The sequence below is a fragment of the Oncorhynchus mykiss genome, chromosome 8, assembly GCF_013265735.2.
Source record: "Oncorhynchus mykiss isolate Arlee chromosome 8, USDA_OmykA_1.1, whole genome shotgun sequence".
NCBI lineage: Eukaryota > Metazoa > Chordata > Actinopteri > Salmoniformes > Salmonidae > Oncorhynchus > Oncorhynchus mykiss.
The window spans coordinates 8,221,199-8,246,885 of record NC_048572.1 but is presented as its reverse complement, the minus strand read 5'-3'; the positions used below and the strand labels follow the sequence as shown (position 1 = coordinate 8,246,885).

Here is a 25,687-nt window from a genome sequence, read left to right as displayed (position 1 = left end):
GACTCATGCCCAGGTGTCATGTCTCAGTTTTTCACCTGTAGCCACAGAATATCCAGGCTTCCTTCATAATTTGATTCAGATTGGATGAGAAGTGACTTCCTGAGTATTCATTGATCAGGCTCTCATCATGGCATTGGTACGATGTGGGTTTTGGTTACGCAGTCCTCTAGGGACTCATCACTGCTGAAGGAAAGGGTGACTGTCTGCTTCTCTCTTTCCTAATACTTACCTAACTCATTTTACTTTGGCAGTGTTTCCCTGTATCACAACCGGCCGTGATTGGGAGTCCCATAGAATGGCGCACAACCGGCCGTGATTGGGAGTCCCATAGGGTGGCGCACAACCGGCCGTGATTGGGAGTCCCATAGGGTGGCGCACAACTGGCCCAGTGTCGTCGGGGTTTGGCCGGTGTTGGCCGTCATTGTAAATAAGATTTTGTTCTTAACTGACTAGCCTAGTTAAATAAAGGTTAAATATTTTATTTACATTTTTTTATAGCTGATCTATAACTAGGAACTTGACTGCTATTTTAACTTTTTGTAGTCTTTTTGTTATTTTTGGAGTAATGAATTATTTCTTCTTCTCCGTCTCTCTTTTCATTCTCAAATTCCCCTGAGAAGATCGATTTGATTGGGCATTACGATTAAAAGTCTGATCGCATCACAATGCCTGCTGCTAGACAGAGAGTTCCCGTCTTGAATTAGCAACATTCCCACAGTAGGTACAACGGCTTGAGCCGTGAAGTAACTCTCAAGCCAAATAATTTCCTTCGTTAATCAATGGCGAGGACTGAAATAGGATCTGTACTGCTGAGATTTGGTACCCGGGGACGATAGTAGCCTCATTACCATGTAAATGCTGCTGCTGACGCGCCATTCACACATATCTTTTAAACTGTTGCCTTTACTTCAGCGTTGTATTATTCTCATTGTTTAATGAACACTTATTTGGAGAGGAATATGTATCATTTGGAACAAGCATTGGATTAATTATAAGTAACTGTTTGACATAGTTAGCCTAAATCTAGCCAATACATTGTTAGTCAAGTTTGTGGTATTAATGGAGAACAGGAATATTATTGGCAGAAAAACCCTGTTGGTTTGCGTCTCATCTCAGGTCTCAACAGCAGAAAAACCCTGTTGGTTCGCGTCTCGTCTCAGGTCTCAACAGCAGAAAAACCCTGTTGGTTCGTGTCTCATCTCAGGTCTCAACAGCAGAAACACCCTGTTGGTTCGCGTCTCATCTCAGATCTCAACAGCAGAAAAACCCAGTTGGTTTGCGTCTCGTCTCAGGTCTCAACAGCAGAAAAACCCTGTTGATTCGTGTCTCGTCTCAGGTCTCAACAGCAGAAAAACCCTGTTGATTCGTGTCTCGTCTCAGGTCTCAACAGCAGAAACACCCTGTTGATTCGTGTCTCGTCTCAGGTCTCAACAGTAAGAAAAACAACATCTCCAAAGTGACATTGACTTGCAGCCTCCTTGTTACAACATTGATAGATGTGTAAACAGTCTCTATCCAAGTTCTACTTGTTACAACATTTATATGTTAGCAGACCTATCCAGAGCAACTTACAGGAGCAATTAAGGTTAAGTCCTTTGCCCAAAGGCACATCGACAGATTTTTCACCTAGTCGGCTTGGGGATTCGAACCATCAACCTCTCAGTTACTGACCCAACGCCCTTAACAACTAGGATACCTGCCGCTACGTAAATGATATTGTGAAAATCTTTTACCTACCGTCAACATCTATTCTGTTGCCGATGGAGGTAAAATTCATAACTTCTTCATCATATTAGAGACGTTATTAAGTCTAGTCAGACATCTTATTACCGAAGATGTGCTCCTCCTCTTGTTCATTGTACTCGTACATAATCAAATCAGATAGTTAACTGCAAAGACTTGGACAGTGGATCATATCCCGATTGAAGTCTTGATTAAATATGGACATAGTCCTAGGGTGTATCCACATCAAAAAGGGGCTTTGGTGGTGGGCGTGGCAGGGGGTGTGGCAGGGGCGTGGCATGGGGTCGTGGTTGGCCAGTCAGCACAGCTGAATTTTGGAGTACATTTTAGAGACCCTCATCTTTGCTGGCGTAGAGACATTTTTGCAGTTTTAAGTCAATTTCCTGCGATTCTACATATTCTGCCATGGAGCTGAGAGAAAATGTTAATTTTAAATCTAATTTCCTGCAATTTTACGCATGTTGCCATGGCTAATGCTGTGTTATTTTGCTCAAACATAATAACAAAATCTATACTGCTAAATTTGTTTAAAAAAAAAAAACGATCTAGATTTTATTTTCATCCAAGCTTTATTTATACAGCACATTTCAGACATGAATGCAACTTCACAGGGGGAAAAAAAACGATGAAAATGAAAACAGAAATATTTTGGGGATTGTTAATTCTCAAAGATTATATTATAGAAAAATATAGAGATCCATTATCTTTTCTGCATAGTTTATATCTGTTTTTAGTCATTTAAGTTTACATTGAAATCGTTTATGTATCCAGAAAAATAAATATTTTTACACTGTTTGGATAAAACGCTTAGGCGGCCCGTCCAAGGGTTTCAATGGCAGAAAAATCCCTGAGTCCTGCTCTAGGTCAGTAGTCTGTGAGTTTACACCTTATTGTAAAATGGTCCGAATCTGTGAGCATTATAGTAAGATGGAAAGCCTGAAATGGCTGACCAAAGTACCTGATCTCTCTGTATCTGCCACCCTCCACCACTCTCTCTTTGCCTTTCTCTCTCTGTATCTCTCTCTCTCTCTCTCTCTTTCTCTATCACTCCCTCTCTCTGTTTCTCTCTCTCTTTCTCTATCACTCTCTCTCTGTTTCTCTCTCTCTCTCTCTCTCTTTCTCTATCACTCTCTCTCTGTTTCTCTCTCTCTCTTTCTCTATCACTCCCTCTCTCTGTTTCTCTCTCTCTTTCTCTATCACTCTCTCTCTGTTTCTCTCTCTCTCTTTCTCTATCACTCTCTCTCTGTTTCTCTCTCTCTCTTTCTCTATCACTCCCTCTCTGTTTCTCTCTCTCTTTCTCTATCACTCTCTCTCTGTATCTCCCTCTCTCTCTTTCTCTATCACTCCCTCTCTCTGTTTCTCTCTCTCTTTCTCTATCACTCTCTCTCTGTATCTCTCTCTCTCTCTCTCTTTCTCTATCACTCTCTCTCTGTATCTCTCTCTTTCTCTATCACTCTCTCTCTGTATCTCTCTCTTTCTCTATCACTCTCTCTCTGTATCTCTCTCTCTCTCTCTCTTTCTCTATCACTCCCTCTCTCTGTTTCTCTCTCTCTTTCTCTATCGCTCTCTCTCTGTATCTCTCTCTCTCTCTTTCTCTATCACTCCCTCTCTCTGTTTCTCTCTCTCTTTCTCTATCACTCTCTCTCTGTATCTCTCTCTCTCTTTCTCTATCACTCTCTCTCTTTGTATCTCTCTCTTTCTCTATCACTCTCTCTCTCTGTATCTCTCTCTCTTTCTCTATCACTCTCTCTCTCTCTGTATCTTTCCCTCTCTGTTTCTCTCTCCTTATCACTCTCTCTATCTTTCCCTCTCTCTATTTCTCTCTCAATCTCTCTATCTTTCCCTCTCTCTGTTTCTCTCTCTCTCTGTTTCTCTCTCTCTCTCTATCTTTCCCTCTCTGTTTCTCTCTCTATATATATCTTTCCCTCTCTCCTTATCTCTCTCTCTCTCCTTATCTCTCTCTCTCTCTCCTTATCTCTCTCTCTCTCCTTATCTCTCTCTCTCTCTCTCTCTCTCTCCTTATCTCTCTCTCTCTCCTTATCTCTCTCTCTCTCTCTCTCTCTCTCTCTCTCTCTCTCTCTCTCTCTCTCTCCCACTCTGTTTCTCTCTCTCTTCTTATCAATCTCTCTCTCTGTTTCTCTCTCTCTCTCTCTCTCTCTCTCTCCTTATCTCTCTCTCTCTCTCCTTATCTCTCTCTCTCTCCTTATCTCTCTCTCTCTCTCTCTCTCTCTCTCTCTCTCTCTCTCTCTCTCTCTACCTCCCTTTCTCCTTCCACCCCCACATCACTCTCTTTATGCTGGACAGACATCTAGGTAGGTGGCATACAGTCACTCCAGCCCCCAGCCATCCACCAGATGTGACCCTGGCTGAGGGCCCGTCCCAAATGGCTCTGGTCTAAAGTAGTGCACTACATAGGGAATAGGGTGCCATAGGGCTCTGGTCTAAAGTAGTGCACTACATAGGGAATAGGGTGCCATAGGGCTCTGGTCAAAAGTAGTGCACTACATAGGGAATAGGGTGCCATTCGGGATGCATGCCGGGGCTTTCATCCCTCAGTGCTGCTGATGCAGACTCAGACCAACTGTTCAGCCTTGCATGCATGACAGCTTATTTGATTTTGTTAGCAATTGATGTTATTCTTCAATAACACAAACTCCAAAGAAAATCGGGGAGAAAAATAGGTTTATTTGAGAAGGACAAATCAAGATGTTATGCTGGGAGGTAGATGTTCAGTCTCCCCTGTCCTCAGCTTTTCTCCACCGAACAAAGGAACAGGATGCCATTTATAACCCCCCCACACTAGCCTGGGATTGACCAATCAGAAGTCCTTGCAGTACGACTGGACCAAGTACGACTGGACCGTCCTCTCATCCTCTGCGTTGTGTATTTATCTTCCAAATATTCTTATCATTTGGAGCTGCTTTAAGGCAATATGCTGGTTTAAGGCAATATGCTGCTTTAAGGCAATATGATGCTTTAAGGCAATATGATGCTTTAAGGCAATATGCTGGTTTAAGGCAATATGCTGCTTTAAGGCAATATGCTGCTTTAAGGCAATATGATGCTTTAAGGCAATATGCTGCTTTAAGGCAATATGCTGCTTTAAGGCAATATGCTGCTTTAAGGCAATATGCTGCTTTAAGGCAATATGATGCTTTAAGGCAATATGCTGGTTTAAGGCAATATGCTGGTTTAAGGCAATATGATGCTTTAAGGCAATATGATGCTTTAAGGCAATATGCTTGTTTAAGGCAATATGCTTGTTTAAGGCAATATGCTTGTTTAAGGCAATATGCTGGTTTAAGGCAATATGATGCTTTAAGGCAATATGCTGGTTTAAGGCAATATGCTGCTTAAGGCAATATGATGCTTTAAGGCAATATGATGCTTTAAGGCAATATGATGGTTTAAGGCAATATGCTGCTTTAAGGCAATATGATGCTTTAAGGCAATATGATGCTTTAAGGCAATATGCTGCTTTAAGGCAATATGCTGCTTTAAGGCAATATGCTGCTTTAAGGCAATATGATGCTTTAAGGCAATATGCTGGTTTAAGGCAATATGCTGGTTTAAGGCAATATGCTTGTTTAAGGCAATATGCTTGTTTAAGGCAATATGCTTGTTTAAGGCAATATGCTTGTTTAAGGCAATATGCTGGTTTAAGACAATATGCTGGTTTAAGGCAATATGCTTGTTTAAGGCAATATGCTTGTTTAAGGCAATATGCTTGTTTAAGGCAATATGCTGGTTTAAGGCAATATGCTTGTTTAAGGCAATATGCCTTTTTAAGGCAATATGCTTGTTTAAGGCAATATGCTTGTTTAAGGCAATATGCTTGTTTAAGGCAATATGCTTGTTTAAGGCAATATGATTGTTTAAGGCAAATGCTTGTTTAAGGCAATATGATGCTTTAAGGCAATATGCTGCTTTAAGGCAATATGCTGGTTTAAGGCAATATGCTTGTTTAAGGCAATATGCTTGTTTAAGGCAATATGCTTGTTTAAGGCAATATGCTTGTTTAAGGCAATATGCTTGTTTAAGGCAATATGATTGTTTAAGGCAAATGCTTGTTTAAGGCAATATGCTGGTTTAAGGCAATATGCTGCTTTAAGGCAATATGCTGGTTTAAGGCAATATGCTGCTTTAAGGCAATATGCTGGTTTAAGGCAATATGCTGCTTTAAGGCAATATGATGCTTTAAGGCAATATGCTGGTTTAAGGCAATATGCTGCTTTAAGGCAATATGATGCTTTAAGGCAATATGCTTGTTTAAGGCAATATGCTGCTTTAAGGCAATATGCTGCTTTAAGGCAATATGCTGGTTTAAGGCAATATGCTGGTTTAAGGCAATATGCTGCTTTAAGGCAATATGCTGGTTTAAGGCAATATGCTGGTTTAAGGCAATATGCTTGTTTAAGGCAATATGCTTGTTTAAGGCAATATGCTGCTTTAAGGCAATATGCTGCTTTAAGGCAATATGCTGGTTTAAGGCAATATGCTTGTTTAAGGCAATATGCTTGTTTAAGGCAATATGCTGCTTTAAGGCAATATGATGCTTTAAGGCAATATGCTGGTTTAAGGCAATATGCTGCTTTAAGGCAATATGCTGCTTTAAGGCAATATGATGCTTTAAGGCAATATGCTGGTTTAAGGCAATATGCTTGTTTAAGGCAATATGCTGGTTTAAGGCAATATGATGCTTTAAGGCAATATGCTGGTTTAAGGCAATATGCTGCTTTAAGGCAATATGCTGCTTTAAGGCAATATGCTTGTTTAAGGCAATATGCTGCTTTAAGGCAATATGCTGGTTTAAGGCAATATGCTGCTTTAAGGCAATATGCTGGTTTAAGACAATATGATGCTTTAAGGCAATATGCTTGTTTAAGGCAATATGATGCTTTAAGGCAATATGCTGGTTTAAGGCAATATGATGCTTTAAGGCAATATGATGCTTTAAGGCAATATGATGCTTTAAGGCAATATGCTTGTTTAAGGCAATATGCTGCAAGTAACATTATAGCGGCCATCAGCAGTAACAAAGCGTCCTCCTCGCCCATGGTAAAAAACTGATTAAGAAATGTAAATGTGATATAATATATTGTATTGATATTAATATCTTGCTGTTTTTTCATGCCAAAAATGAAGTGTCATTTTATACTGTATATACAGCACCAGTATCCAGGCTGTATCACATCCGACCGTGATTGGGAGACCCGTAGGGCGGCGCAAATTGGCCCAGCGTTGTCCGGGTTTGGCTCGGGGTAGGCCGTAATTGTAAATATGAATTTGTTCATAACTGACTTGGCTAGAGGTTAAATAAATAAAACCAGTCTAAAGTGTGGACACACCGACTCATTAAAGGGTTTTTCTTTATTTTTTTACTATTTTCTACATTGTAGAATGATAGTGACAACATAAACACAATGAAATAACACATATGGAATTATGTAATAACTAAAGAAGTGTTAAACAAATCAAAATATATTTTATATTTTATATTCTTAAAGTAGCAACCCTTTGCCTCAATGACAGCATTACACACTCTTGGCATTCTCGAAACAGGTTTCACCTGGAATGCTTTTCTAATAGTCTTGAAGGAGTTCCCACATATGCTGAGCACTTGTTGGCTGCTTTTCCTTCACTCGATCCAACTCATCCCAAACCATCTCATTTGAGTTGAGGTCGGGGGATTGTGGAATCAAGGTCATCTGATGCAGCACTCCATCACCCCCCTTCTTGGTCAAATAGCCCTTAAACAGCCTGGAGGTTTTGGGTCATTGTGCTGTTGATAAACAAATTATAGTCCCACTAAGCGCAAACCAGATGGGATGGCGTATCACTGCAGAATGCTGTGGTAGCCATGCTGGTTAAGTGTGCCTTGAATTCTAAATAAATCACAGACAGTGTCACCAGCAAAGCACCCCCACGCCATCACACCTCCCCCTCCATGCTTCATGTTGGGAACCACACATGCAGAGATCATTCGTTCACCTACTCTGCATCTCACAAAGACATGGCAATTGGAACCAAAACTCTCAGTGGTGTCTTAGCAGCAATTTGACCATGAATGCCTGTTTCACACAGTCTTCTCTGAACAGTTGATGTGGAGATGTGTCTTTTACTTGAACTCTGTGAAGCATTTATTTGGGTTGCAATTTCTGCGGCTGGTAACTGTAATGAACTTATCCTCTGCACCAGAGGTCTTCCTTTCCTGTGGCGGTCCTCATGAGAGCCAGTTTCATCATAGCGCTCGATGGTTTTTGCCACTGCAATTGAAGAAACTTTCAAAATTCTTAAAATTATCTGACTAATCATTGATGTAATTATCCGATAAGACTGATGTGTTAAAGTAATGATGGACTGTCGTTTCTCTTTGCTTATTTGAGCTGTTCTTGCCATAATATGGACTACATATACCCGATAAGGCCAACTTCTGTATACCAACCCTACCTTGTCACAACACAACTGATTGGCTCAAATGCCTTAAAAGGAAATACATTTCACAAATGAACTTTTAACAAGGCACACCTGTTAATTGAAATGCATTCCAGGTGACAACCTCATGAAGCTGGTTGACAGAATGCCAAGAGTATGCAAAACTGTCATCAAGGCAAAGGGTGGCTACTTTGAATAATCTCAAATCTCAAATATATTTTGATTTGTTTAACACTTTTTTGGTTACTACATGATTCCATATGTGTTATTTCATAATTTTGATGTCTTCACTATTATTCTACAATGTAGAAAATAGTACAAATAAAGAAAAACCCTTGAATGAGTAGGTGTGTCCAAACTTTTGACTGGTACTGCATATATAGTCCAATAATATGAAAGAAATCGTTTTTTTTTATAAAAAAAAACTAAGAAAACAAGAGATGATGCTAAACAACTGTTTTTTGTCTCATGGTAGAGAAAATGAACAGAGAGTTATGGTTTATGGTTTAGTTATGTTCAAAGTAAAGAGATGAGGGATGGGGCTAGAGAAATGTAGCCACTCTCAAATTCATAGATAAAGCTCTGGATGCAAAGACTGACCATCCGTGGTTAAAACTATAATTTTGATTTCATGTATTGAGTAAAACAAGCTTATAGTTTGTGTCCTGATGGGGTACAACAGTTGAACTAAGCTCATGAGGCATTTATACGTCTTATTCCTCAAGAATAAATGGGTACATATCATTAATTTAAGTCCAAAAATGGATGCAGCAACTGCAGATTGCTCCTTTAATGTGATTACATCTATTGTGCTTGTCGACTGTGAGACATTAACCTTCAAATGGGCGGCAGGGTAGCCTAGTGGTTAGAGTGTAGAGGCGGCAGGGTAGCCTAGTGGTTAGAGTGGAGGGGCGGCAGGGTAGCCTAGCCTAGTAAAAATGAAAAAATATATTTAAAAAATGACAGCTATGAACATTTCAGAGGTTTTACAGCATACAACTTCACCATTGCAACAATCTGTAATTTTTTTTTTGTGTCGATAAAAACTGTCAAAAACAACTTAAGTGGTTTTTAAGGTCAGTCAGGAGAAAACATTTTGGAATCGTAAGCAAACTGAGCATTCTGCTTATTGTTTCAAGTTCAAAGTTCAAAGTTGATTGCCCCAATAAATACACAGGAACTCCTTGTCAAGTTCTCACTAAAACGATTCAAGTCTCGGAGGTGGTAGCCTTTCGATTTCACGAAATTCCCTTCCTTGTTTCCCTCTGTTTTGTGCCTACTGAAAGCATTCCAGCATTTCTTCTGTAAGTCTAATTTTAAATTCTCAAGCAGAGGCCATACTGGTTCCAGTGACTCTCTGCCTACAGTATGTATATACTCCCACAGAGACACAGCAGCGACAGCCCACTCAATATGTGTTATGCTACCACAGCTGACACTACTATTTGTACAATTGGTTTATTACAAAAGGACAATTGGTAAGTATATATATATTTTTGGTATCTGGGTGGCGGTGGGCTGGTTCTCTAGGGGCCTGGGGGTCTTGATAGCAGTGGTTGGTGAGAGTTGGATGTCTGGGTGCCTGGGGGTCTGGATGGTGAGAGGTGGTTGTCTGGGAGTCTGGATGGTGAGAGGTGGATGTCTGGGTGCCTGGGGGTCTGGATGGTGAGAGGTGGATGTCTGGGTGCCTGGGGGTCTGGATGGTGAGAGGTGGATGTCTGGGGGTCTGGATGGTGAGAGGTGGATGTCTGGGGGTCTGGATGGTGAGAGGTGGATGTCTGGGGGTCTCGGTGGTGAGAGGTGGATGTCTGGGTGTCTGGGGGTCTCGGTGGTGAGAGGTGGATGTCTGGGTGCCTAGGGGTCTCGGTGGTGAGAGGTGGATGTCCGGGGGTCTCGGTGGTGAGAGGTGGATGTGTGCCTACTCTCACCGACCATCGCCATCCAGGCCCTCATCCAGACCCAAACATCTCATTAAACTCAGTGCCAATACCAGGCTGTTGAACATGTAACAGACTCTGTGGGCCAATACCAGGCTGTTGAACATGTAACAGACTCTGTGGGCCAATACCAGGCTGTTGAACATGTAACAGACTCTGTGGGCCAATACCAGGCTGTTGAACATGTAACAGACTATGTGGGCCAATACCAGGCTGTTGAACATGTAACAGACTCTGTGGGCCAATACCAGGCTGTTGAACATGTAACAGACTTTATATGTAACAGGCTGTCTCAGTAGTTAACCTGCTTAGGGCCCAGAACTCAGTGAGAGCAGGAGGTGACTAGCTGAACACAGGGCTGATGATGAATCTGGGTTATTTTAGGTTCCTGTGGCTGTGGTGAGGTTCAGTAGATTTGAAATGTACTAGCACTCTCTCTGTTTCTCTCTCTGTCTCTATCTCAGCGTCTCTCTCTCCCTCTCTCTCTCTCCCTCTCCCTTTCTCTCTCTCTCTCCCTCTCTCTTTCTCTCTCTCTCTCTCTCCCTCCCTCCCTCCCTCCCTCCCTCCCTCCCTCCCTCCCTCCCTCCCTCCCTCCCTCCCTCTCTCCCTCTCTCTTTCCCTCCCTCCCTCCCTCCCTCCCTCCCTCTTTCTCTTTCTCTCTGATTTCCTGAGGCCTAAAACCTTTTGATTCGAAGAGGAAACACACAGAAAACTATTACATGTTAATTTATTTTCACACTTCATAAATTAGTAAGTAACCACCACATTCAATGATGTTTGGCATGGAGCCTTTGTCCAGCGTGGGTCCAATGTCCACTGCTTTTTACCTCACATACTTTTCAGATTAGTCATGTTATCATTCAGATTAGTCATGTTATCTTTCAGATTAGTCATGTTATCTTTCAGATTAGCCATGTTATCTTTCAGATTAGCCATGTTATCATTCAGATTAACCATGTTATCATTCAGATTAGTCATGTTATCTTTCAGATTAGTCATGTTATCATTCAGATTAGTCATGTTATCTTTCAGATTAGTCATGTTATCATTCAGATTAGTCATGTTATCATTCAGATTAGTCATGTTATCTTTCAGATTAGTCATGTTATCATTCAGATTAGTCATATTATCATTCAGATTAGTCATGTTATCTTTCAGATTAGTCATGTTATCATTCAGATTAGTCATGTTATCATTCAGATTAGCCATGTTATTGTTCAGATTAGTCATGTTATCTTTCAGATTAGTCATGTTATCATTCAGATTAGCCATGTTATCATTCAGATTAGTCATGTTATCTTTCAGATTAGCCATGTTATCATTCAGATTAACCATGTTATCATTCAGATTAGTCATGTTATCTTTCAGATTAGTCATGTTATCATTCAGATTAGTCATGTTATCATTCAGATTAGATATATTATCGTTCAGATTAGTCATGTTATCATTCAGATTAGTCATGTTATCATTCAGATTAGTCATGTTATCATTCAGATTAGTCATGTTATCATTCAGATTAGTCATGTTATCATTCAGATTAGTCATGTTATCATTCAGATTAGTCATGTTATCAGATTAGTCATGTTATCATTCAGATTAGTCATGTTATCATTCAGATTAACCATGTTATCATTCAGATTAGTCATGTTATCATTCAGATTAGTCCTGTTATCATTCAGATTAGTCATGTTATCATTCAGATTAGTCATGTTATCATTCAGATTAGTCATGTTATCATTCAGATTAGTCATGTTATCATTCAGATTAGTCATGTTATCATTCAGATTAGTCATGTTATCATTCAGATTAGTCATGTTATCTTTCAGATTAGTCATGTTATCTTTCAGATTAATGCAACATTTGGCTACACAAATTGTTGTCTTGTAATCGTTGTCACAATGTTTTCTTACTGTTGAGCCTGGTGTTCTTATATTAGCTAGAAACATCTAACTCTATCAGCACTTATCGCCTCGTCTGACTTTTATGAGACATGTACGACTCCTAACCCCGTCCGTCTGTTAGGAGGTCTACTCCACACCCTGGCAGGTGGGAACAAGGCTTTACACAGTATTAACCTCATTGCTTCCATTCAGTATCTAGTAGTCTACTTTCCCGTGTCTTCTCCCAAACCTCCAACTGAGCATGTGAACATCATCCGTGTCAAAGTAGTATAGTATATAGTATAAGTGCAGGTTGGCTGGGGGTCGGTGGAGGGTGGGTGGAGGAGGAGTTGTGACAGTTTATTTGGCTCAGCGGAGTATCGGTGGATCTCAGGTTACCACCCTGTGGATCCATCAGGCCACACACACCTGCTCCTGTCCTTTAAGCAGGTCCCAGGTCTGCTGCTTAGAGAAGAGGAGATGGAGAGAGAGAGAAGGAGAGAGAGAAGGAGAGAGAGAGCGACAGAGAGAGAGAGAAGAAGAGAGAGAGCGAGAGGGCGACAGAGAGAGAAAGACGAAGGCAACGAGGAAGGAAGAGTACTTCCAAGGTTGAGTGGCATATGCTCTGAGCAGGCTGGAGAGAGCCAGAGGGGTGGTGTGATGGTTGGTGGAGGGGGGGACTCTCTGCTCTGCTCTTGAAAGTTGGGGACTTGGGTGGATCCTCCTCTCCCTTACGCAGGCAGCAGCCCCCTAGGGCCCTATAGATAGACTGTGATGCGGCTCTTTAGCTTTCTAACAGATGGTTTCAGACCTGGGTTCAAATATTGATTGTTTTCTTCCAAATTACTTTAAGCGTTTGATTGAGCCTGTCTGAAGAACGAGAAGCACGAAAAAAGGTGGGGTTACCACTTTTGGGACTGTTCCATTGCTTCCATTGTGCCAGGCAAGCTCAATCAAGCGAAGCAGACATATTTGAACAAATATACATAATACTATTTGAACCCAGGTCTGGGTGGCTACAGCCTTCCTTCATGCTACTGCTGTCACAGGATCAGTTGGCTGCAGACTCAGATTGAGATTCTCTGGCTCAGGATCAAGCCTTGAGATCGGGAGAGAGTGAGAAGCCCCCTACAAAGACAGGAGCTCTGTGGAAGGCTTTGGTCCTACTGAGACGCTTTACACCTATCCAGGGGGCTTATGGTTACATCTGCTGTATATACAAATACACACATAACAAGCTTGTACGCACACACACACACGAACACACAAACACTCATACATCTACACTACATGTCTCTCTCTCTCTCTCTCTCTCTCTCTCTCTCTCTCTTTCTCTCTCTACCTCTCTCTCTCTCTCTCCCTCCCTCTCTCTCTCTACCCCTCTCTCTCTCTCTCTCTCTCTCTCTCTCTCTCTCTCTCTCTCTCTACCTCTCTCTCTCTCTCTCCCTCCCTTTCTCTCTCTACCTCTCTCTCTCTCTCTCTACCTCTCTCTCTCGCTCTCTCTCTCTCTCTCTACCTCTCTCTCTATCTCTCTCTCCCTCCCTCTCTCTCTCTACCTCTCTCTCTCTCTCTCTCTCTCTCTTTCTCTCTCTACCTCTCCCTCTCAAACACCCAGCATTCCAGTTGTTCTGCTGCTAAGTTTTCTCAGCTACCAGAAATACCAGCTATCCCGAACAGTCGGTGGTGTATGAAAAGAAAGCAAAACATTTACTTAATTTTAAAGGGGAGACAAGCCTGCGTTACTGAGATCTTCTGCAGGCCAGGGTACTATATAGTGCACTACATTTTCCCTGAACTTTATGGGCCCTATATAGGGAAAATGGTAGCTTTGCAGCCCCCAGTCTTTCAGAGGGAGCAACTCCCAGACTCTGGGCCAACATCAATGCTTTCTGCCTTATGTCTAATCCACTGAGAGCGAGAGAGAGAGAGAGAGAGAGAGAGAGAGAGAGAGAGAGCGAGAGAGAGCGAGAGATAGATATGTACTATAGGTTAATTAAGAAATCAAACTTGCTTCCGTAGAGTTGGAAGCCTCCTCTCTTCAGTCCGTCGAGCCCCCTCTGTCAGTAACAGTTTGACATTTCACATTACTCAGACCTCAAGCATCTGTTCTAAAGTACAACCACAGTGTGAGTCCAGTTAGCTGACAGTAAATGTTGTATTACTAAAGCCTTGTGCCTATCGTTTATGATCAACATTCTCATGTCCGTCGAGCCCCCGTCTGTCAGTAACAGTTTGACATTTCACTTCATGCGAAATCATTCAGACCACAAGCATCTGTTATAAAGTATAACCACAGTGTGAGTCCAGTTAGCTTACTTAGCCTTGTGCCTATCGTTTATGACCAACATTCACATGTTTATAATGGAATTGTTGTGGCTTTTTGTGGGGGGCCAATCATTTAGAACATTATTGCATAATGATGTAGATCTCAAACTAAGCAGCAGTTGTGGTGAGTTGAATTACATGACTTATATGTAATTGTGTGGTTTAGAAGGTCAACAAACGTAAACCAGAGGTGCCGGTTGAATGTTTTAAGGGTGACGTTGGTGGGAATTGACCCCAGGCAGGACTACGTCATCAGGTAGATGAGATGAGGAGCCACTCTGATACACTGACCAGCTGGTAGCTCCAGCTGTGTGAGGAGGGCTGGATGTAATGAAGCAATACTGCTTGAATAGAGCCAGAGGCACAAAACCATAGTAACAATCAGTTCCAATCAATGTGGGGAGGGAGAGAGAGAGAGAGAGAGAGAGAGAGAGAGAGAGAGAGAGAGAGAAAACGTCAGAGACACAAATCAATATCCGTGGCCTGAGTGGGAGTACACAGTGGTAGAGACATAGGATCAATAGTTGGATCTCCTGACTACAGTCCAACCGTAACTTTCCTCATGCATTAAAACCAGGGTCGTATTCACTAGGAAGGAAATGGAGAGAAATTACCTAAACTTGTCCACTACAAAAAGCTTGTTATTTTTTTGCCGTTGCAAAATGTTTTGCTGTGGTGTACATTTGTGAATAAGACCCAGGTTTCCCTGAATCAGTTTAATAATGGAACCGGGGTTGAAAACAAGATTTCAGAACCTAGTTTTCATGTGTAACGTACTGTTTCTAGCAACAGAAGGGCTGTAACTTTTTGACTTTTTAATACTGTTTTTGATACCAAGACCAATCGGTTATCCTCTCTAGCTCTTTTCCTCTGATATGATTATATATGCTGATAAAACAGATGATTATATATGAATTATTCATGTTCTTACTATCTTTTCATTCCATTCATAAATCTTGCATGGGCCTGCTCAGCACAATGACCCTCCAGCGTTTGATGTGTTTGTAAGGGCGGAGAAACAGAGATATCATCGATGACTATCCTTGATTATACATTTATCTCGTATAGCACGGCGAGAGGAAAACAAATCTGAAGTATTTGGTGTAAGACTGAGACTGTTGACCCATTTTAAACCCAATATCCTGCCTGCATCTCAGTAGTCTGATCTTGAAGTCTGTTCTCCTCATATCTCCATCTTTATCTGCACTGGTGAGAAAGAGTTGGTCTGGTGAAAGAGTTGGCCTGGTGAAAGAGTTGGCCTAGTGAAAGAGTTGGCCTGGTGAAAGAGTTGGCCTAGTGAAAGATTTGGCCTGGTAAGGAAGAGTTGGCCTGGTCAGAAAGAGTTGGCCTGGTCAGAAAGAGTTGGCCTGTTGAGAAAGAGTTGGCCTAGTGAGAAAGAGTTGGCCTAGTGAGAAAGAGTTGGCCTGGTGAGAAAGAGTTGGCCTGGTGACAAAGAGTTGGCCTTGGTGAGAAAGAGTTGGCCTGGTGAAAGAATTGTCCTGGATGAAAGAGTTGGCCTGGTGAAAGAGTTGGCCTGGTGAGAATGAGTTGGCCTGGTGAAAGAGTTGACCTGTCGAGGAAGAGTTGGCCTGGTCAGAAAGATTTGGCCTGGTGAAAAAGTTGGCCTGCTTTAAGAGTTGGCCTGGTGAGAAGGAGTTGGCCTGGTTAAAGTGTTGGCCTGGTGAGAAAGAGTTGGCCTGGTGGAAGCAGATTTCTGGTTGGCATTGTGTTGCTTGTTTTCCAGGACCAGTACAGAACATCTCCTCATGTTGTACAGAACGTCTCCTCATGTTGTACAGAACGTCTCCTCATGTTGTACAAAACGTCTCCTGATGTTGTACAGAAAGTCTCCTCATGTTGTACAGAACGTCTCCTCATGTTGTACAGAACGTCTCCTAATGTTCTCTTCTTCTCTGGCAGGATGATGAGGTGGTGCTTCAAAGTGTCGCCACCATCCAGAAAGAGAATCGCAAGTTTTGTCTGTCCGTGGAGGGACTCGGTAATCGACTATGCTTCCTGGAACCTACCTCTGAGGCTAAGGTAAGAGGAGTGTCTCTTAATGCTTGGTACTGATGGTGGCTCTTAATTTGAACCGTTTGGTTGCAGGAGGAAAGTCATCTCGCAGAAGGAGAATTTGAAAACCTGAACAAATATGTTAAATAGCTGCCAGGGGTCAGCTGGAAGTGGTGTTTGTTTACAATGCAGTACCGTACCTAGTTTGTACCTTAGACTGCAGGTCCACTGGGTTCCTGTTCAGGTAGCCTATATACAGAGCCTTCGGAAAGTATTCAGAGCCATTGACTGTTTCCACATTTTGTTACGTTACTGCCTTATTCTAAAACGGATTCAATCAATTAAAACATCCTCAACAATCTACACACAATACCCCATAATGACAAAGTGAAAACAGATTTTTAGAATTTATTTACAAATGTATAAAAAATAAAAAACAGAAATACCTTATTTACATAAGTATTCAGACCCTTTGCTATGAGACTTGAAATTGAGCTCAGGTGCATCCTGTTTCCATTGATCATCCTTGAGATGTTTCTACAACTTGATTAGAGTTCACCTGTGGTAAATTCAGTTGATTGGACATGATTTAGGAAGGCACACACCTGTCTATATAAGCTCCCACAGTTGACAGTGAATGTCAGAGCAAAAACCAAGCCATGAGGTTGGCGGAATTGTCTGTAGAGCTCCGAGACAGGATTGTGTCAAGGCACAGATCTGGGGAAGGGTACCAAAAAATGTCTGCAGCATTGAAGTTCCCCAAGAACACAGTGGCCTCCATCATTCTTAAATCGAAGATGTTTGGAACCACCAAGACTCTTCCTATTGCTGGCCATCTGACCAAACTGAGAAAATGGGGGAGAATGGCCTTGGTCAGGGAGGTGACCAATAACCTGATGGTCACTCTGACAGAGATCTAGAGTTCATCTGTGAAGATGGGAGAACCTTCCAGAAGGACAACCATCTCTGCAACACTCCACCAATTAGGCCTTTATGGTAGAGTGGCCAGACAGAAGCCACTCCTCAATAAAATGCACATGACAGCCCACTGTTTGCCAAAAGGCACCTAAAGTCTCTTAGACCATGAGAAACAAGATTCTCTGTTCTGATGAAACCCAGATTGAACTCTTTAGCCTGAATGCCATGCGTCACATCTGGAGGAAACCTGGCACCATCCCTATGGTGAAGCATGGTGGTGGCAGCATCATGCTGTTGGGATGTTTTTCAACGGCAGGTAGTGGGAGACTAGTCAGGATTGAGGAACGGAGCAAAGTACAAAGAAATCCATGATGAAAACCTGCTCCATAGCGCTGTTACGGACCTCAGACTGGAGCGAAGATTCACCTTCCAAGAGGAGAACAACCCTAAGCACATAGCCAAAACAACGCAGGAGTGGCTTCAGGACAAGTCTCTGAATATCTTAGAGTGGACTGGACTTGAACCCAATTGAGTATCTCTGGAGAGACCTGAAAATAGCTATGCAGCAACACTCCCCATCCAACCTGAAAGCGCTTGAGAGGATCTGCATAGAAGGATGGGAGAAACTCCCCAAATACAGGTGTTCCAAGCTTGTAGTGTCATACCCAAGAAGAAGTTATGCTGCAATCGCAGCCAAAGGTGCTTCAACAAAGTACTGATTAAAGGGTCTAAATATTTATCTAAATGTGATATTTAAGTTTTATTTTATTTTTTATAAATTAGCAAACATATACATAGTCACACCCGAATACTTTGTAGAAGCACCTTTGGCAGCGATTACAGTAGTGTTTCTGGGTAAGTTTCTATGAGCTTTTCACATCTGGATTGTGCAATATTTACCTATTATTATTTTCTAAATTCTTCAAGCGCTGTCAAATTGGTTGTTGATCATTTCAGGCCTTGCCATAGATTTGCAAGTAGATTTAAATCAAAACTGTAACTCGGCCACTCAGAAACATTCACTTTCTTCTCGGTAAACAACTCCAGTGTGAATGTGGCCTTGTGTTGTAGGTTATTGTCCTGCTGAAAGGTAAATTCATATCCCAGTTTCTGGTGGAAAGCACACAGAACCAGGTTTTCCTCTAGGATGTTGCCTGAGGTTAGCTCCATTCCGTTTCTTCTATATCCTGATAAAACTCCCCAGTCCTTAATAATGACAAGCATACCCATAACAGGATGCAGCCACCACTATGCTTGAAAATATGTAGAGCGGTACTCAGTAATATGTTATATTGGATTTTCCCCCAAAATAACACTTTGTGTTCAGGACACGCAGTTAATTGCTTTGCTACCGTTTTTAGCAGTATTCATTTAGAGCCTTGTTTCAAACAGGATGGAGAGAGCGAGTAATGTAAGATAGCACTGCAGTGGATAGCTGCCTTCTTTTCACTGATCTTAGCTTTTTTTGTGCACATAATATTTCTGGGCATCATTTCCTATGACCAAAAAACAGCTTCTGGACATCAGAAGAGCGATCACTAATCTCGATTTGAATGAAGACTTCTACTTCATTGAGTCGGGCAGCTGTGGATGTACTGCTCATTCCAGACCAGGCCATAATCCCCGGTACTTGAAAATGGAAGAGGCGGCGCAAAACAGGTTAACGAGCGGGCTCCCTGACGAGACTACTTCGGCGAGCAAATAAACGGACTCTACCGCCGTTCTATTGGGAAACGTACAATCACTGGAGAATAAACTGGATGAACACTGTTTGAGACTATACTATAAACGGGACCTGAAAAACTGTAATATCCTGTGCTTTTCGGGGTCGTGGCTAAACAAGGACATGGATAATATACATCTAGCTCGTTTTCACTATGCGTCGTCAAGACCTTACGGCAGCGTTAGGGGGGGGGGGGGGGGGGGGGGGGGCTGTCTCTTTGTTAACAACAGCTGGTGGCAGATCTCAAATGTGGAGGAAGTCTGGAGGTTTTGCTTGCCTGAGTTAGAATAGTTCATGATAAGCTGAAGAACTTACTTTTTACCAATAGAGTTTTCATCTATATTTTTCGTAGCTGTCTGTTTACCACCACAAACCAAGACTGAACTCAACAAGCTGTATAGGGCCATAAGTAAACAAAAGGCACATCCAGAGGCGAAGTGTCCTGTGGTTTTTAACGCAGGGAAAGTGAAATCCGTCTTGTCTAATTTTTTTCCAGCGTGTCACTCTATATCACCTTTATTTCAGTCACAGAAATGCATACAAAGCTCTCCCTCGCACTCCATTTGGCAAATCGGGCCATAACTCCATCCTCCTGATTCTTGCTTGCAAGCGAAAACTCCAACAGGAAGTACCAGTGACTCAATACGGAAGTGGTCAGATGAAGCTACAGGACTGTTTCTCTGGCACAGACTAGAACATGTTCCAGGATTCATTTAAAAACATTGAGGAGTTTATCACATCAGTCACCTGCTTCATTAATAAGTAAATCAACGACATCGTCCCCACAGTGACCGTACGTACATACTGTATCTTAGTCCCCTCCTGTACTTCTTGTACACCCACAACAGTGTGGCCGTACACGACTCCAACACCATCATTAAGTTCGCTGACTACACGGCGGTGGTAGGCCTGATCACTGAAGACAATGAGACAGCCTATAGGGAGGAGGTTAGAGACCTGGCAGTGTGGTGACAGGACAAACAACTTGCTCAACTTCAGCAAAACAGAGGAGCTGATCATGGACTACAGGGAACGACCGCTACCACATCGATGGGGCTGTAATGGAGCGGGTACGAGAGCTTCAAGTTCCTCCACATCACTAAGGAATGATCATGACCCACACACAACAACACAGTCGTGAAGAGGGCACAACAACATTTCTTTCCCCTCAGGAGGCTGAAAAGATTTGACTGGGTCCTCAGATCCTCAAAAAGTTTTACAGCTGCACCATTGAGAGCATCTTGAATGGCTGCATCACCTCTTGGTACGGCAACTGCGTGGTGTCCATCCGCAAGGCGCTACAGACTGTAGTGCGTACGGCCCAGTACATCACTGGGGCAAAAGCGTCCTGCCATCCAGGATCTCTATGCCAGGTGATGTCAGAGGAAGACCCTAAAAATTGTCAAAGACTCCAGCCACCCAAGTCATAGACTGTTCTCTCTGCTACCCCACGTCAAGCAGTACCGATGCCTCAAGTCTGGAACCAACAAAACCCTGAACAGCTTCTACCCCCGAGCCATAAGACTGATAAATAGTCCAGGTGGTTAACTATTTAACTATCTGCATTGACCCTTTTTGCACTAAGTAGTTTGACTCATAACATACGCTTCTGTTTATTATCGATCCTGTTGCCTAGTCACTTTATCCCTACCTTTGTGTACATATCTACCTCAATTACCTCCTGCACATGGACTCAGTACTGGTACCCCGTGTACAAGCTATCATTACTCATTGTGTATTTGTTGTATATAGCCAAGTTATTTTCACTCATTGTGTATTTATTCCTTCTGTTATTATTTTTCTATCATTTCTATATTTTCTCTCTACATTGTTGGGAAGGGCCTGTAAGTAAGCATTTCCCTGTTAGTCTACACCTGTTGATTAAGAAGCATTTCACTGTTAGTCTACACCTGTTGATTAAGAAGCATTTCACTGTTAGTCTACACCTGTTGATTAAGAAGCATTTCACTGTTAGTCTACACCTGTTGATTAAGAAGCATTTCACTGTTAGTCTACACCTGTTGATTAAGAAGCATTTCACTGTTAGTCTACTACACCTGTTGTTTACAAAGCATGTAACAAATAACATTTGATTTCATTTTTAAAAAATGCCCTAAATGTAAAATAATGTTATTAACAGGTTTCCATGGTTTCCAGGCTTTTAAAATAACTGTTCTGTTCCTGAACAGTAGAGATCACTTTTTTTCTGTAGTTATTTTCCGGTTTTCGGTTCGGTTCCCTGAACCGGTTCCAACCCCTGGGCAGCAGTCAGTCATTATATTAAATGAAATGGTAATACAAAACAGTTCAGTAGTTAGAGGACACCGGCTATAATTAACAGTTCAGTAGATAGAGGACACTGGCTATGATTAACAGTTCAGTAGTTAGACGACACTGGCTATGATTAACAGTTCAGTAGTTAGACGACACTGGCTATGATTAACAGTTCAGTAGTTAGACGACACTGGCTATGATTAACAGTTCAGTAGTTAGACAACACTGGCTATGATTAACAGTTCAGTAGTTAGACGACACTGGCTATGATTAACAGTTCAGTAGTTAGAGGACACTGGCTATGATTACCAGTTCAGTAGTTAGAGGACACTGGCTATGATTACCAGTTCAGTAGTTAGAGGACACTGGCTATGATTAACAGTTCAGTAGTTAGAGGACACTGGCTATGATTACCAGTTCAGTAGTTAGACGACACTGGCTATGATTACCAGTTCAGTAGTTAGACGACACTGGCTATGATTACCATGTCATTACAGTTCATCTCCCGTTGTTCTCTTAGCAAATAACTTACTCTAATTGGATGTTCCTCCCTTTGTCCTATCTAAGAACTCTTTGCTATAATTGGATGGACCTCCCTTTGTCTCTCCTATCTAAGAACTTTTGCTATAATTGGATGGACCCCGCCTTTGCAATTAAATCATTATCCGTCACTATTGTTTCCCCAAAATCATTTTGATTTCCTAAATGAAAAACATTTCCACAATGGTGGGCCACACTAACTTTAGCTTGTGATTCACGTCTACTCTTTGCCATAGGAAAGATAAGGCTTTGAGTTCTACTGTTTTTCATCATATAATTCCCAACTTATATAGTTCTGTTTGCCCCTTTCTCGTTCCCTTCCCACCAATCAGACCACCTGTGTGTGTGTGTGTGTGTGTGTGTGTGTGTGTGTGTGTGTGTGTGTGTGTGTGTGTGTGTGTGTGTGTGTGTGTGTGTGTGATTAACACATGATTGACTGTGCCATAGTCATAGCAAAATCTGTCGTCCCTTCCTGACTGTCCTATATATCTGTGTCATCACACTGCCTTCTAGCCTGGCAGGAAACCGCTTTGTCTTTTCTGAGTTGTCTGGGTCTCTGTCTGGGTCTCTGTCAGGGTCTCTGTCTGGGTCTCTGTCAGGGTCTCTGTCTGGGTCTCTGTCTGGGTCTCTGTCTGGGTCTCTGTCAGGGTCTCTGTCAGGGTCTCTGTCTGGGTCTCTGTCTGGGTCTCTGTCAGGGTCTCTGTCAGGGTCTCTGTCTGGGTCTCTGTCTGGGTCTCTGTCTGGGTCTCTGTCAGGGTCTCTGTCAGGCTCTCTGTCAGGGTTCTCTGTCTGGGTCTCTGTCAGGGTCTCTGTCTGTGTCTCTGTCAGGGTCTCTGTCCGGGTCTCTGTCTGGGCCTCCATTAAAGGAATAGCTCTCCCGGAAACATAGCTTTAATGAAAGGAGATTCACAGTCTGGCACCCATCTTGACTCATATAATACATTTGATGTTGTTGCTCACCACAAACATGTATTCACTTGGATATACAGGAAGCACCTACTCTCTAAGTACAGTATTGGATAACTCCCTGATCCTCCCTCACCTTCATAATAATGACAGAGAACTCTACTGTGGTAGGAAGCATTGGTAAACTAACCAGTGTGTGAGGAATGGGGAGTTAATGGTAGACTAGCCTGTGTGTGAGGACTGATTGGTAGACTAGCCTGTGTGTGAGGACTGATTGGTAGACTAGCCTGTGTGTGAGGACTGGGGAGTGATTGGTAGACTAGCCAGTGTGTGAGGACTGATTGGTAGACTAGCCTGTGTGTGAGGAATGGGGAGTGATTGGTAGACTAGCCAGTGTGTGAGGACTGATTGGTAGACTAGCCTGTGTGTGAGGAATGGGGAGTGATTGGTAGACTAGCCTGTGTGTGAGGACTGTGGAGTGATTGGTAGACTTTGCAGTGTGTGAGGACTGATTGATAGACTAGCCAGTGTGTGAGGACTGGGGTGTGTTTAGTAGACTAGCAAGTGTGTGAGGAGTGATTGGTAGACTAGCCAGTGTGTGAGGACTGATTGGTAGACTAGCCAGTGTGTGAGAACTGATTGGTAGATTAGCCAGTGTGTGAGAACTGATTGGTAGACTAGCCAGTGTGTGAGGACTGATTGGTAGACTAGCCAGTGTGTGAGGACTAGGGAGTGATTTGCGAGTTCTAATCAAATGTATTTAAATAGCCCTTCTTACATCAGCTGATATCTCAAAGTGCTGTACAGAAACCCAGCCTAAAACCCCAAACAGCAAGCAATGCAGGTGTAGAAGCACGGTGGCTAGGAAAAACTCCCTAGAAAGGCCAGAACCTAGAGAGGAACCAGGCTTTGAGGGGTGGCCAGTCCTTTTCTGGCTGTGCCGGGTGGAGATTATGACAGAACATGGCCAAGATGTTCAAATGTTCATAAATGACCAGCATGGTCAAATAATAATAATCACAGGCAGAACAGTTGAAACTGGAGCAGCAGCACGGCCAGGTGGACTGGGGACAGCAAGGAGTCATCATGCCAGGTAGTCCTGAGACAAGAGAAGTACTCCAGATATAACAAACTGACCCTAGCCCCCCGAAACATAAACTACTGCAGCATAAATAGTGGAGGCTGAGACAGGAGGGGTCAGGAGACAATGTGGCCCCATCCGATGATACCCCCGGACAGGGTCAAACAGGAAGGATATAACTCCACCCACTTTGCCAAAGCACAGCCCCCACACCACTAGAGGGATATCTTCAACCACCAACTTACCATCCTGAGACAAGGCCGAGTATAGCCCACAAAGATCTCCGCCACGGCACAACCCAAGGGGGGGGGCGCCAACCCAGACAGGAAGATCACATCAGTGACTCAACCCACTCAAGTGACGCACCCCTCCTAGGGACGGCATGAAAGAGCACCAGTAAGCCAGTGACTCAGCCCCTGTAATAGGGTTAGAGGCAGAGAATCCCAGTGGAAAGAGGGGAACCGGCCAGGCAGAGACAGCAAGGGCTGTTCGTTGCTCCAGAGCCTTTCCGTTCACCTTCACACTCCTGGGCCAGATTTCACTCAATCATATGACCCACTGAAAGGATGAGTCTTCAGTAAAGACTTAAAGGTTGAGACCGAGTTTGCGTCTCTTACATGGGTAGGGAGACCATTCCATAAAAATTTAGCTCTATAGGAGAAAGCCCTGCCTCCAGCTGTTTGCTTAGAAATTCTAGGGACAATTAGGAGGCCTGCGTCTTGTGACCATAGCGTACGTGTAGGTATGTACGGCAGGACCAAATCAGAGAGATAGGTAGGCGCAAGCCCATGTAATGCTTTGTAGGTTAGCAGTAAAACCTTGAAATCAGCCCTTGCTTTGACAGGAAGCCAGTGTAGAGAGGCTAGCACTGGAGTAATATGATCAAATTTTTTGGTTCTAGTCAGGATTCTAGCAGCCGTATTTAGCACTAACTGAAGTTTATTTAGTGCTTTATCCGGGTAGCCGGAAAGTAGAGCATTGCAGTAGTCTAACCTAGAAGTAACAAAAGCATGGATACATTTTTCTGCATCATTTTTGGACAGAAAGTCCAGGTGTTATCGAGTTACAGGTGTTATCATCACGGTGATCTCAGGTGTTGACACCTCGCTTCCATCTCTTATGGATACAACTGGCTCTGTGCCTCTCAGTCCCTCCAGTTTTTTGTGTTAGTTGCGGGCCAAAATGTTGATTTTGCTGCAATAATGACATTTTGCATAGAAATGTACAATGATTTTATCAAATTAGTTTTACGAAAATGTGCTGACGAGTGGAAAATGTATATGCTATAGAGGTGCAGTGATTGGTTAAAATCACATGCCGTGGGAAGATTTGACTGTTTCAATAGTGCAGTGATTGGTTAAAATCACACACTCTCTTTTTGTAGTGCTGTGATCACTATATTCAGTAATATTGGGATGATTTGACTGTTTCAATAGTGCAGTGATTGGTTAAAATCACACGCTGTGGGGTGATTTGACTGTTTCAGTAGTGCGGTGATTGGTTAAAATCACACGCTGTGGGGTGATTTGACTGTTTCAGTAGTGCAGTGATTGGTCGAATTTGCAAGTCCTTGCATACTATGCAATTGTTCATTTTGCCAAAATCAGTGGGATCGCAGAATCACAAAATCCTGGAGTGACTGACTACAGTATAACAAGGATGGAAGAAGATGCCCTGAAGCACACCTAGGATCAGTTTGCGCATACCAAATTCGAACCCTAACGATCAGGTGTGGAAATACAGAGCTGACCTCGGATCAGTGGTTAGAGGCAATGTACTCTTTTAGAAAAGGAATATATTTCATTTCAAATGGGAGGTAACACTACACCGCATAGAAAGAATAACCAGGTCTGTTATAAAGATGAATTTATATCTACAAGGTTGTACAAAGTTACCCTTTAGTTTTACCTAA

The 25,687-nt window shown here is 42.6% G+C and overlaps 1 protein-coding gene across 9 annotated transcripts in view; it reads left to right on the top strand.

The window, feature by feature from the left end:
• Positions 1–25,687, top strand: part of LOC110529177 (ryanodine receptor 3) — a 245,343-nt gene that overhangs the window by 8,527 nt on the left and 211,129 nt on the right. For all 9 annotated transcript variants that reach the window (XM_036984659.1, XM_036984663.1, XM_036984662.1 and 6 more), the window contains exon 2: positions 16,241–16,360. In XM_036984659.1, coding sequence (XP_036840554.1) covers positions 16,241–16,360 — 120 coding nt within the window. The remainder of the gene's footprint in view (positions 1–16,240; positions 16,361–25,687) is intronic.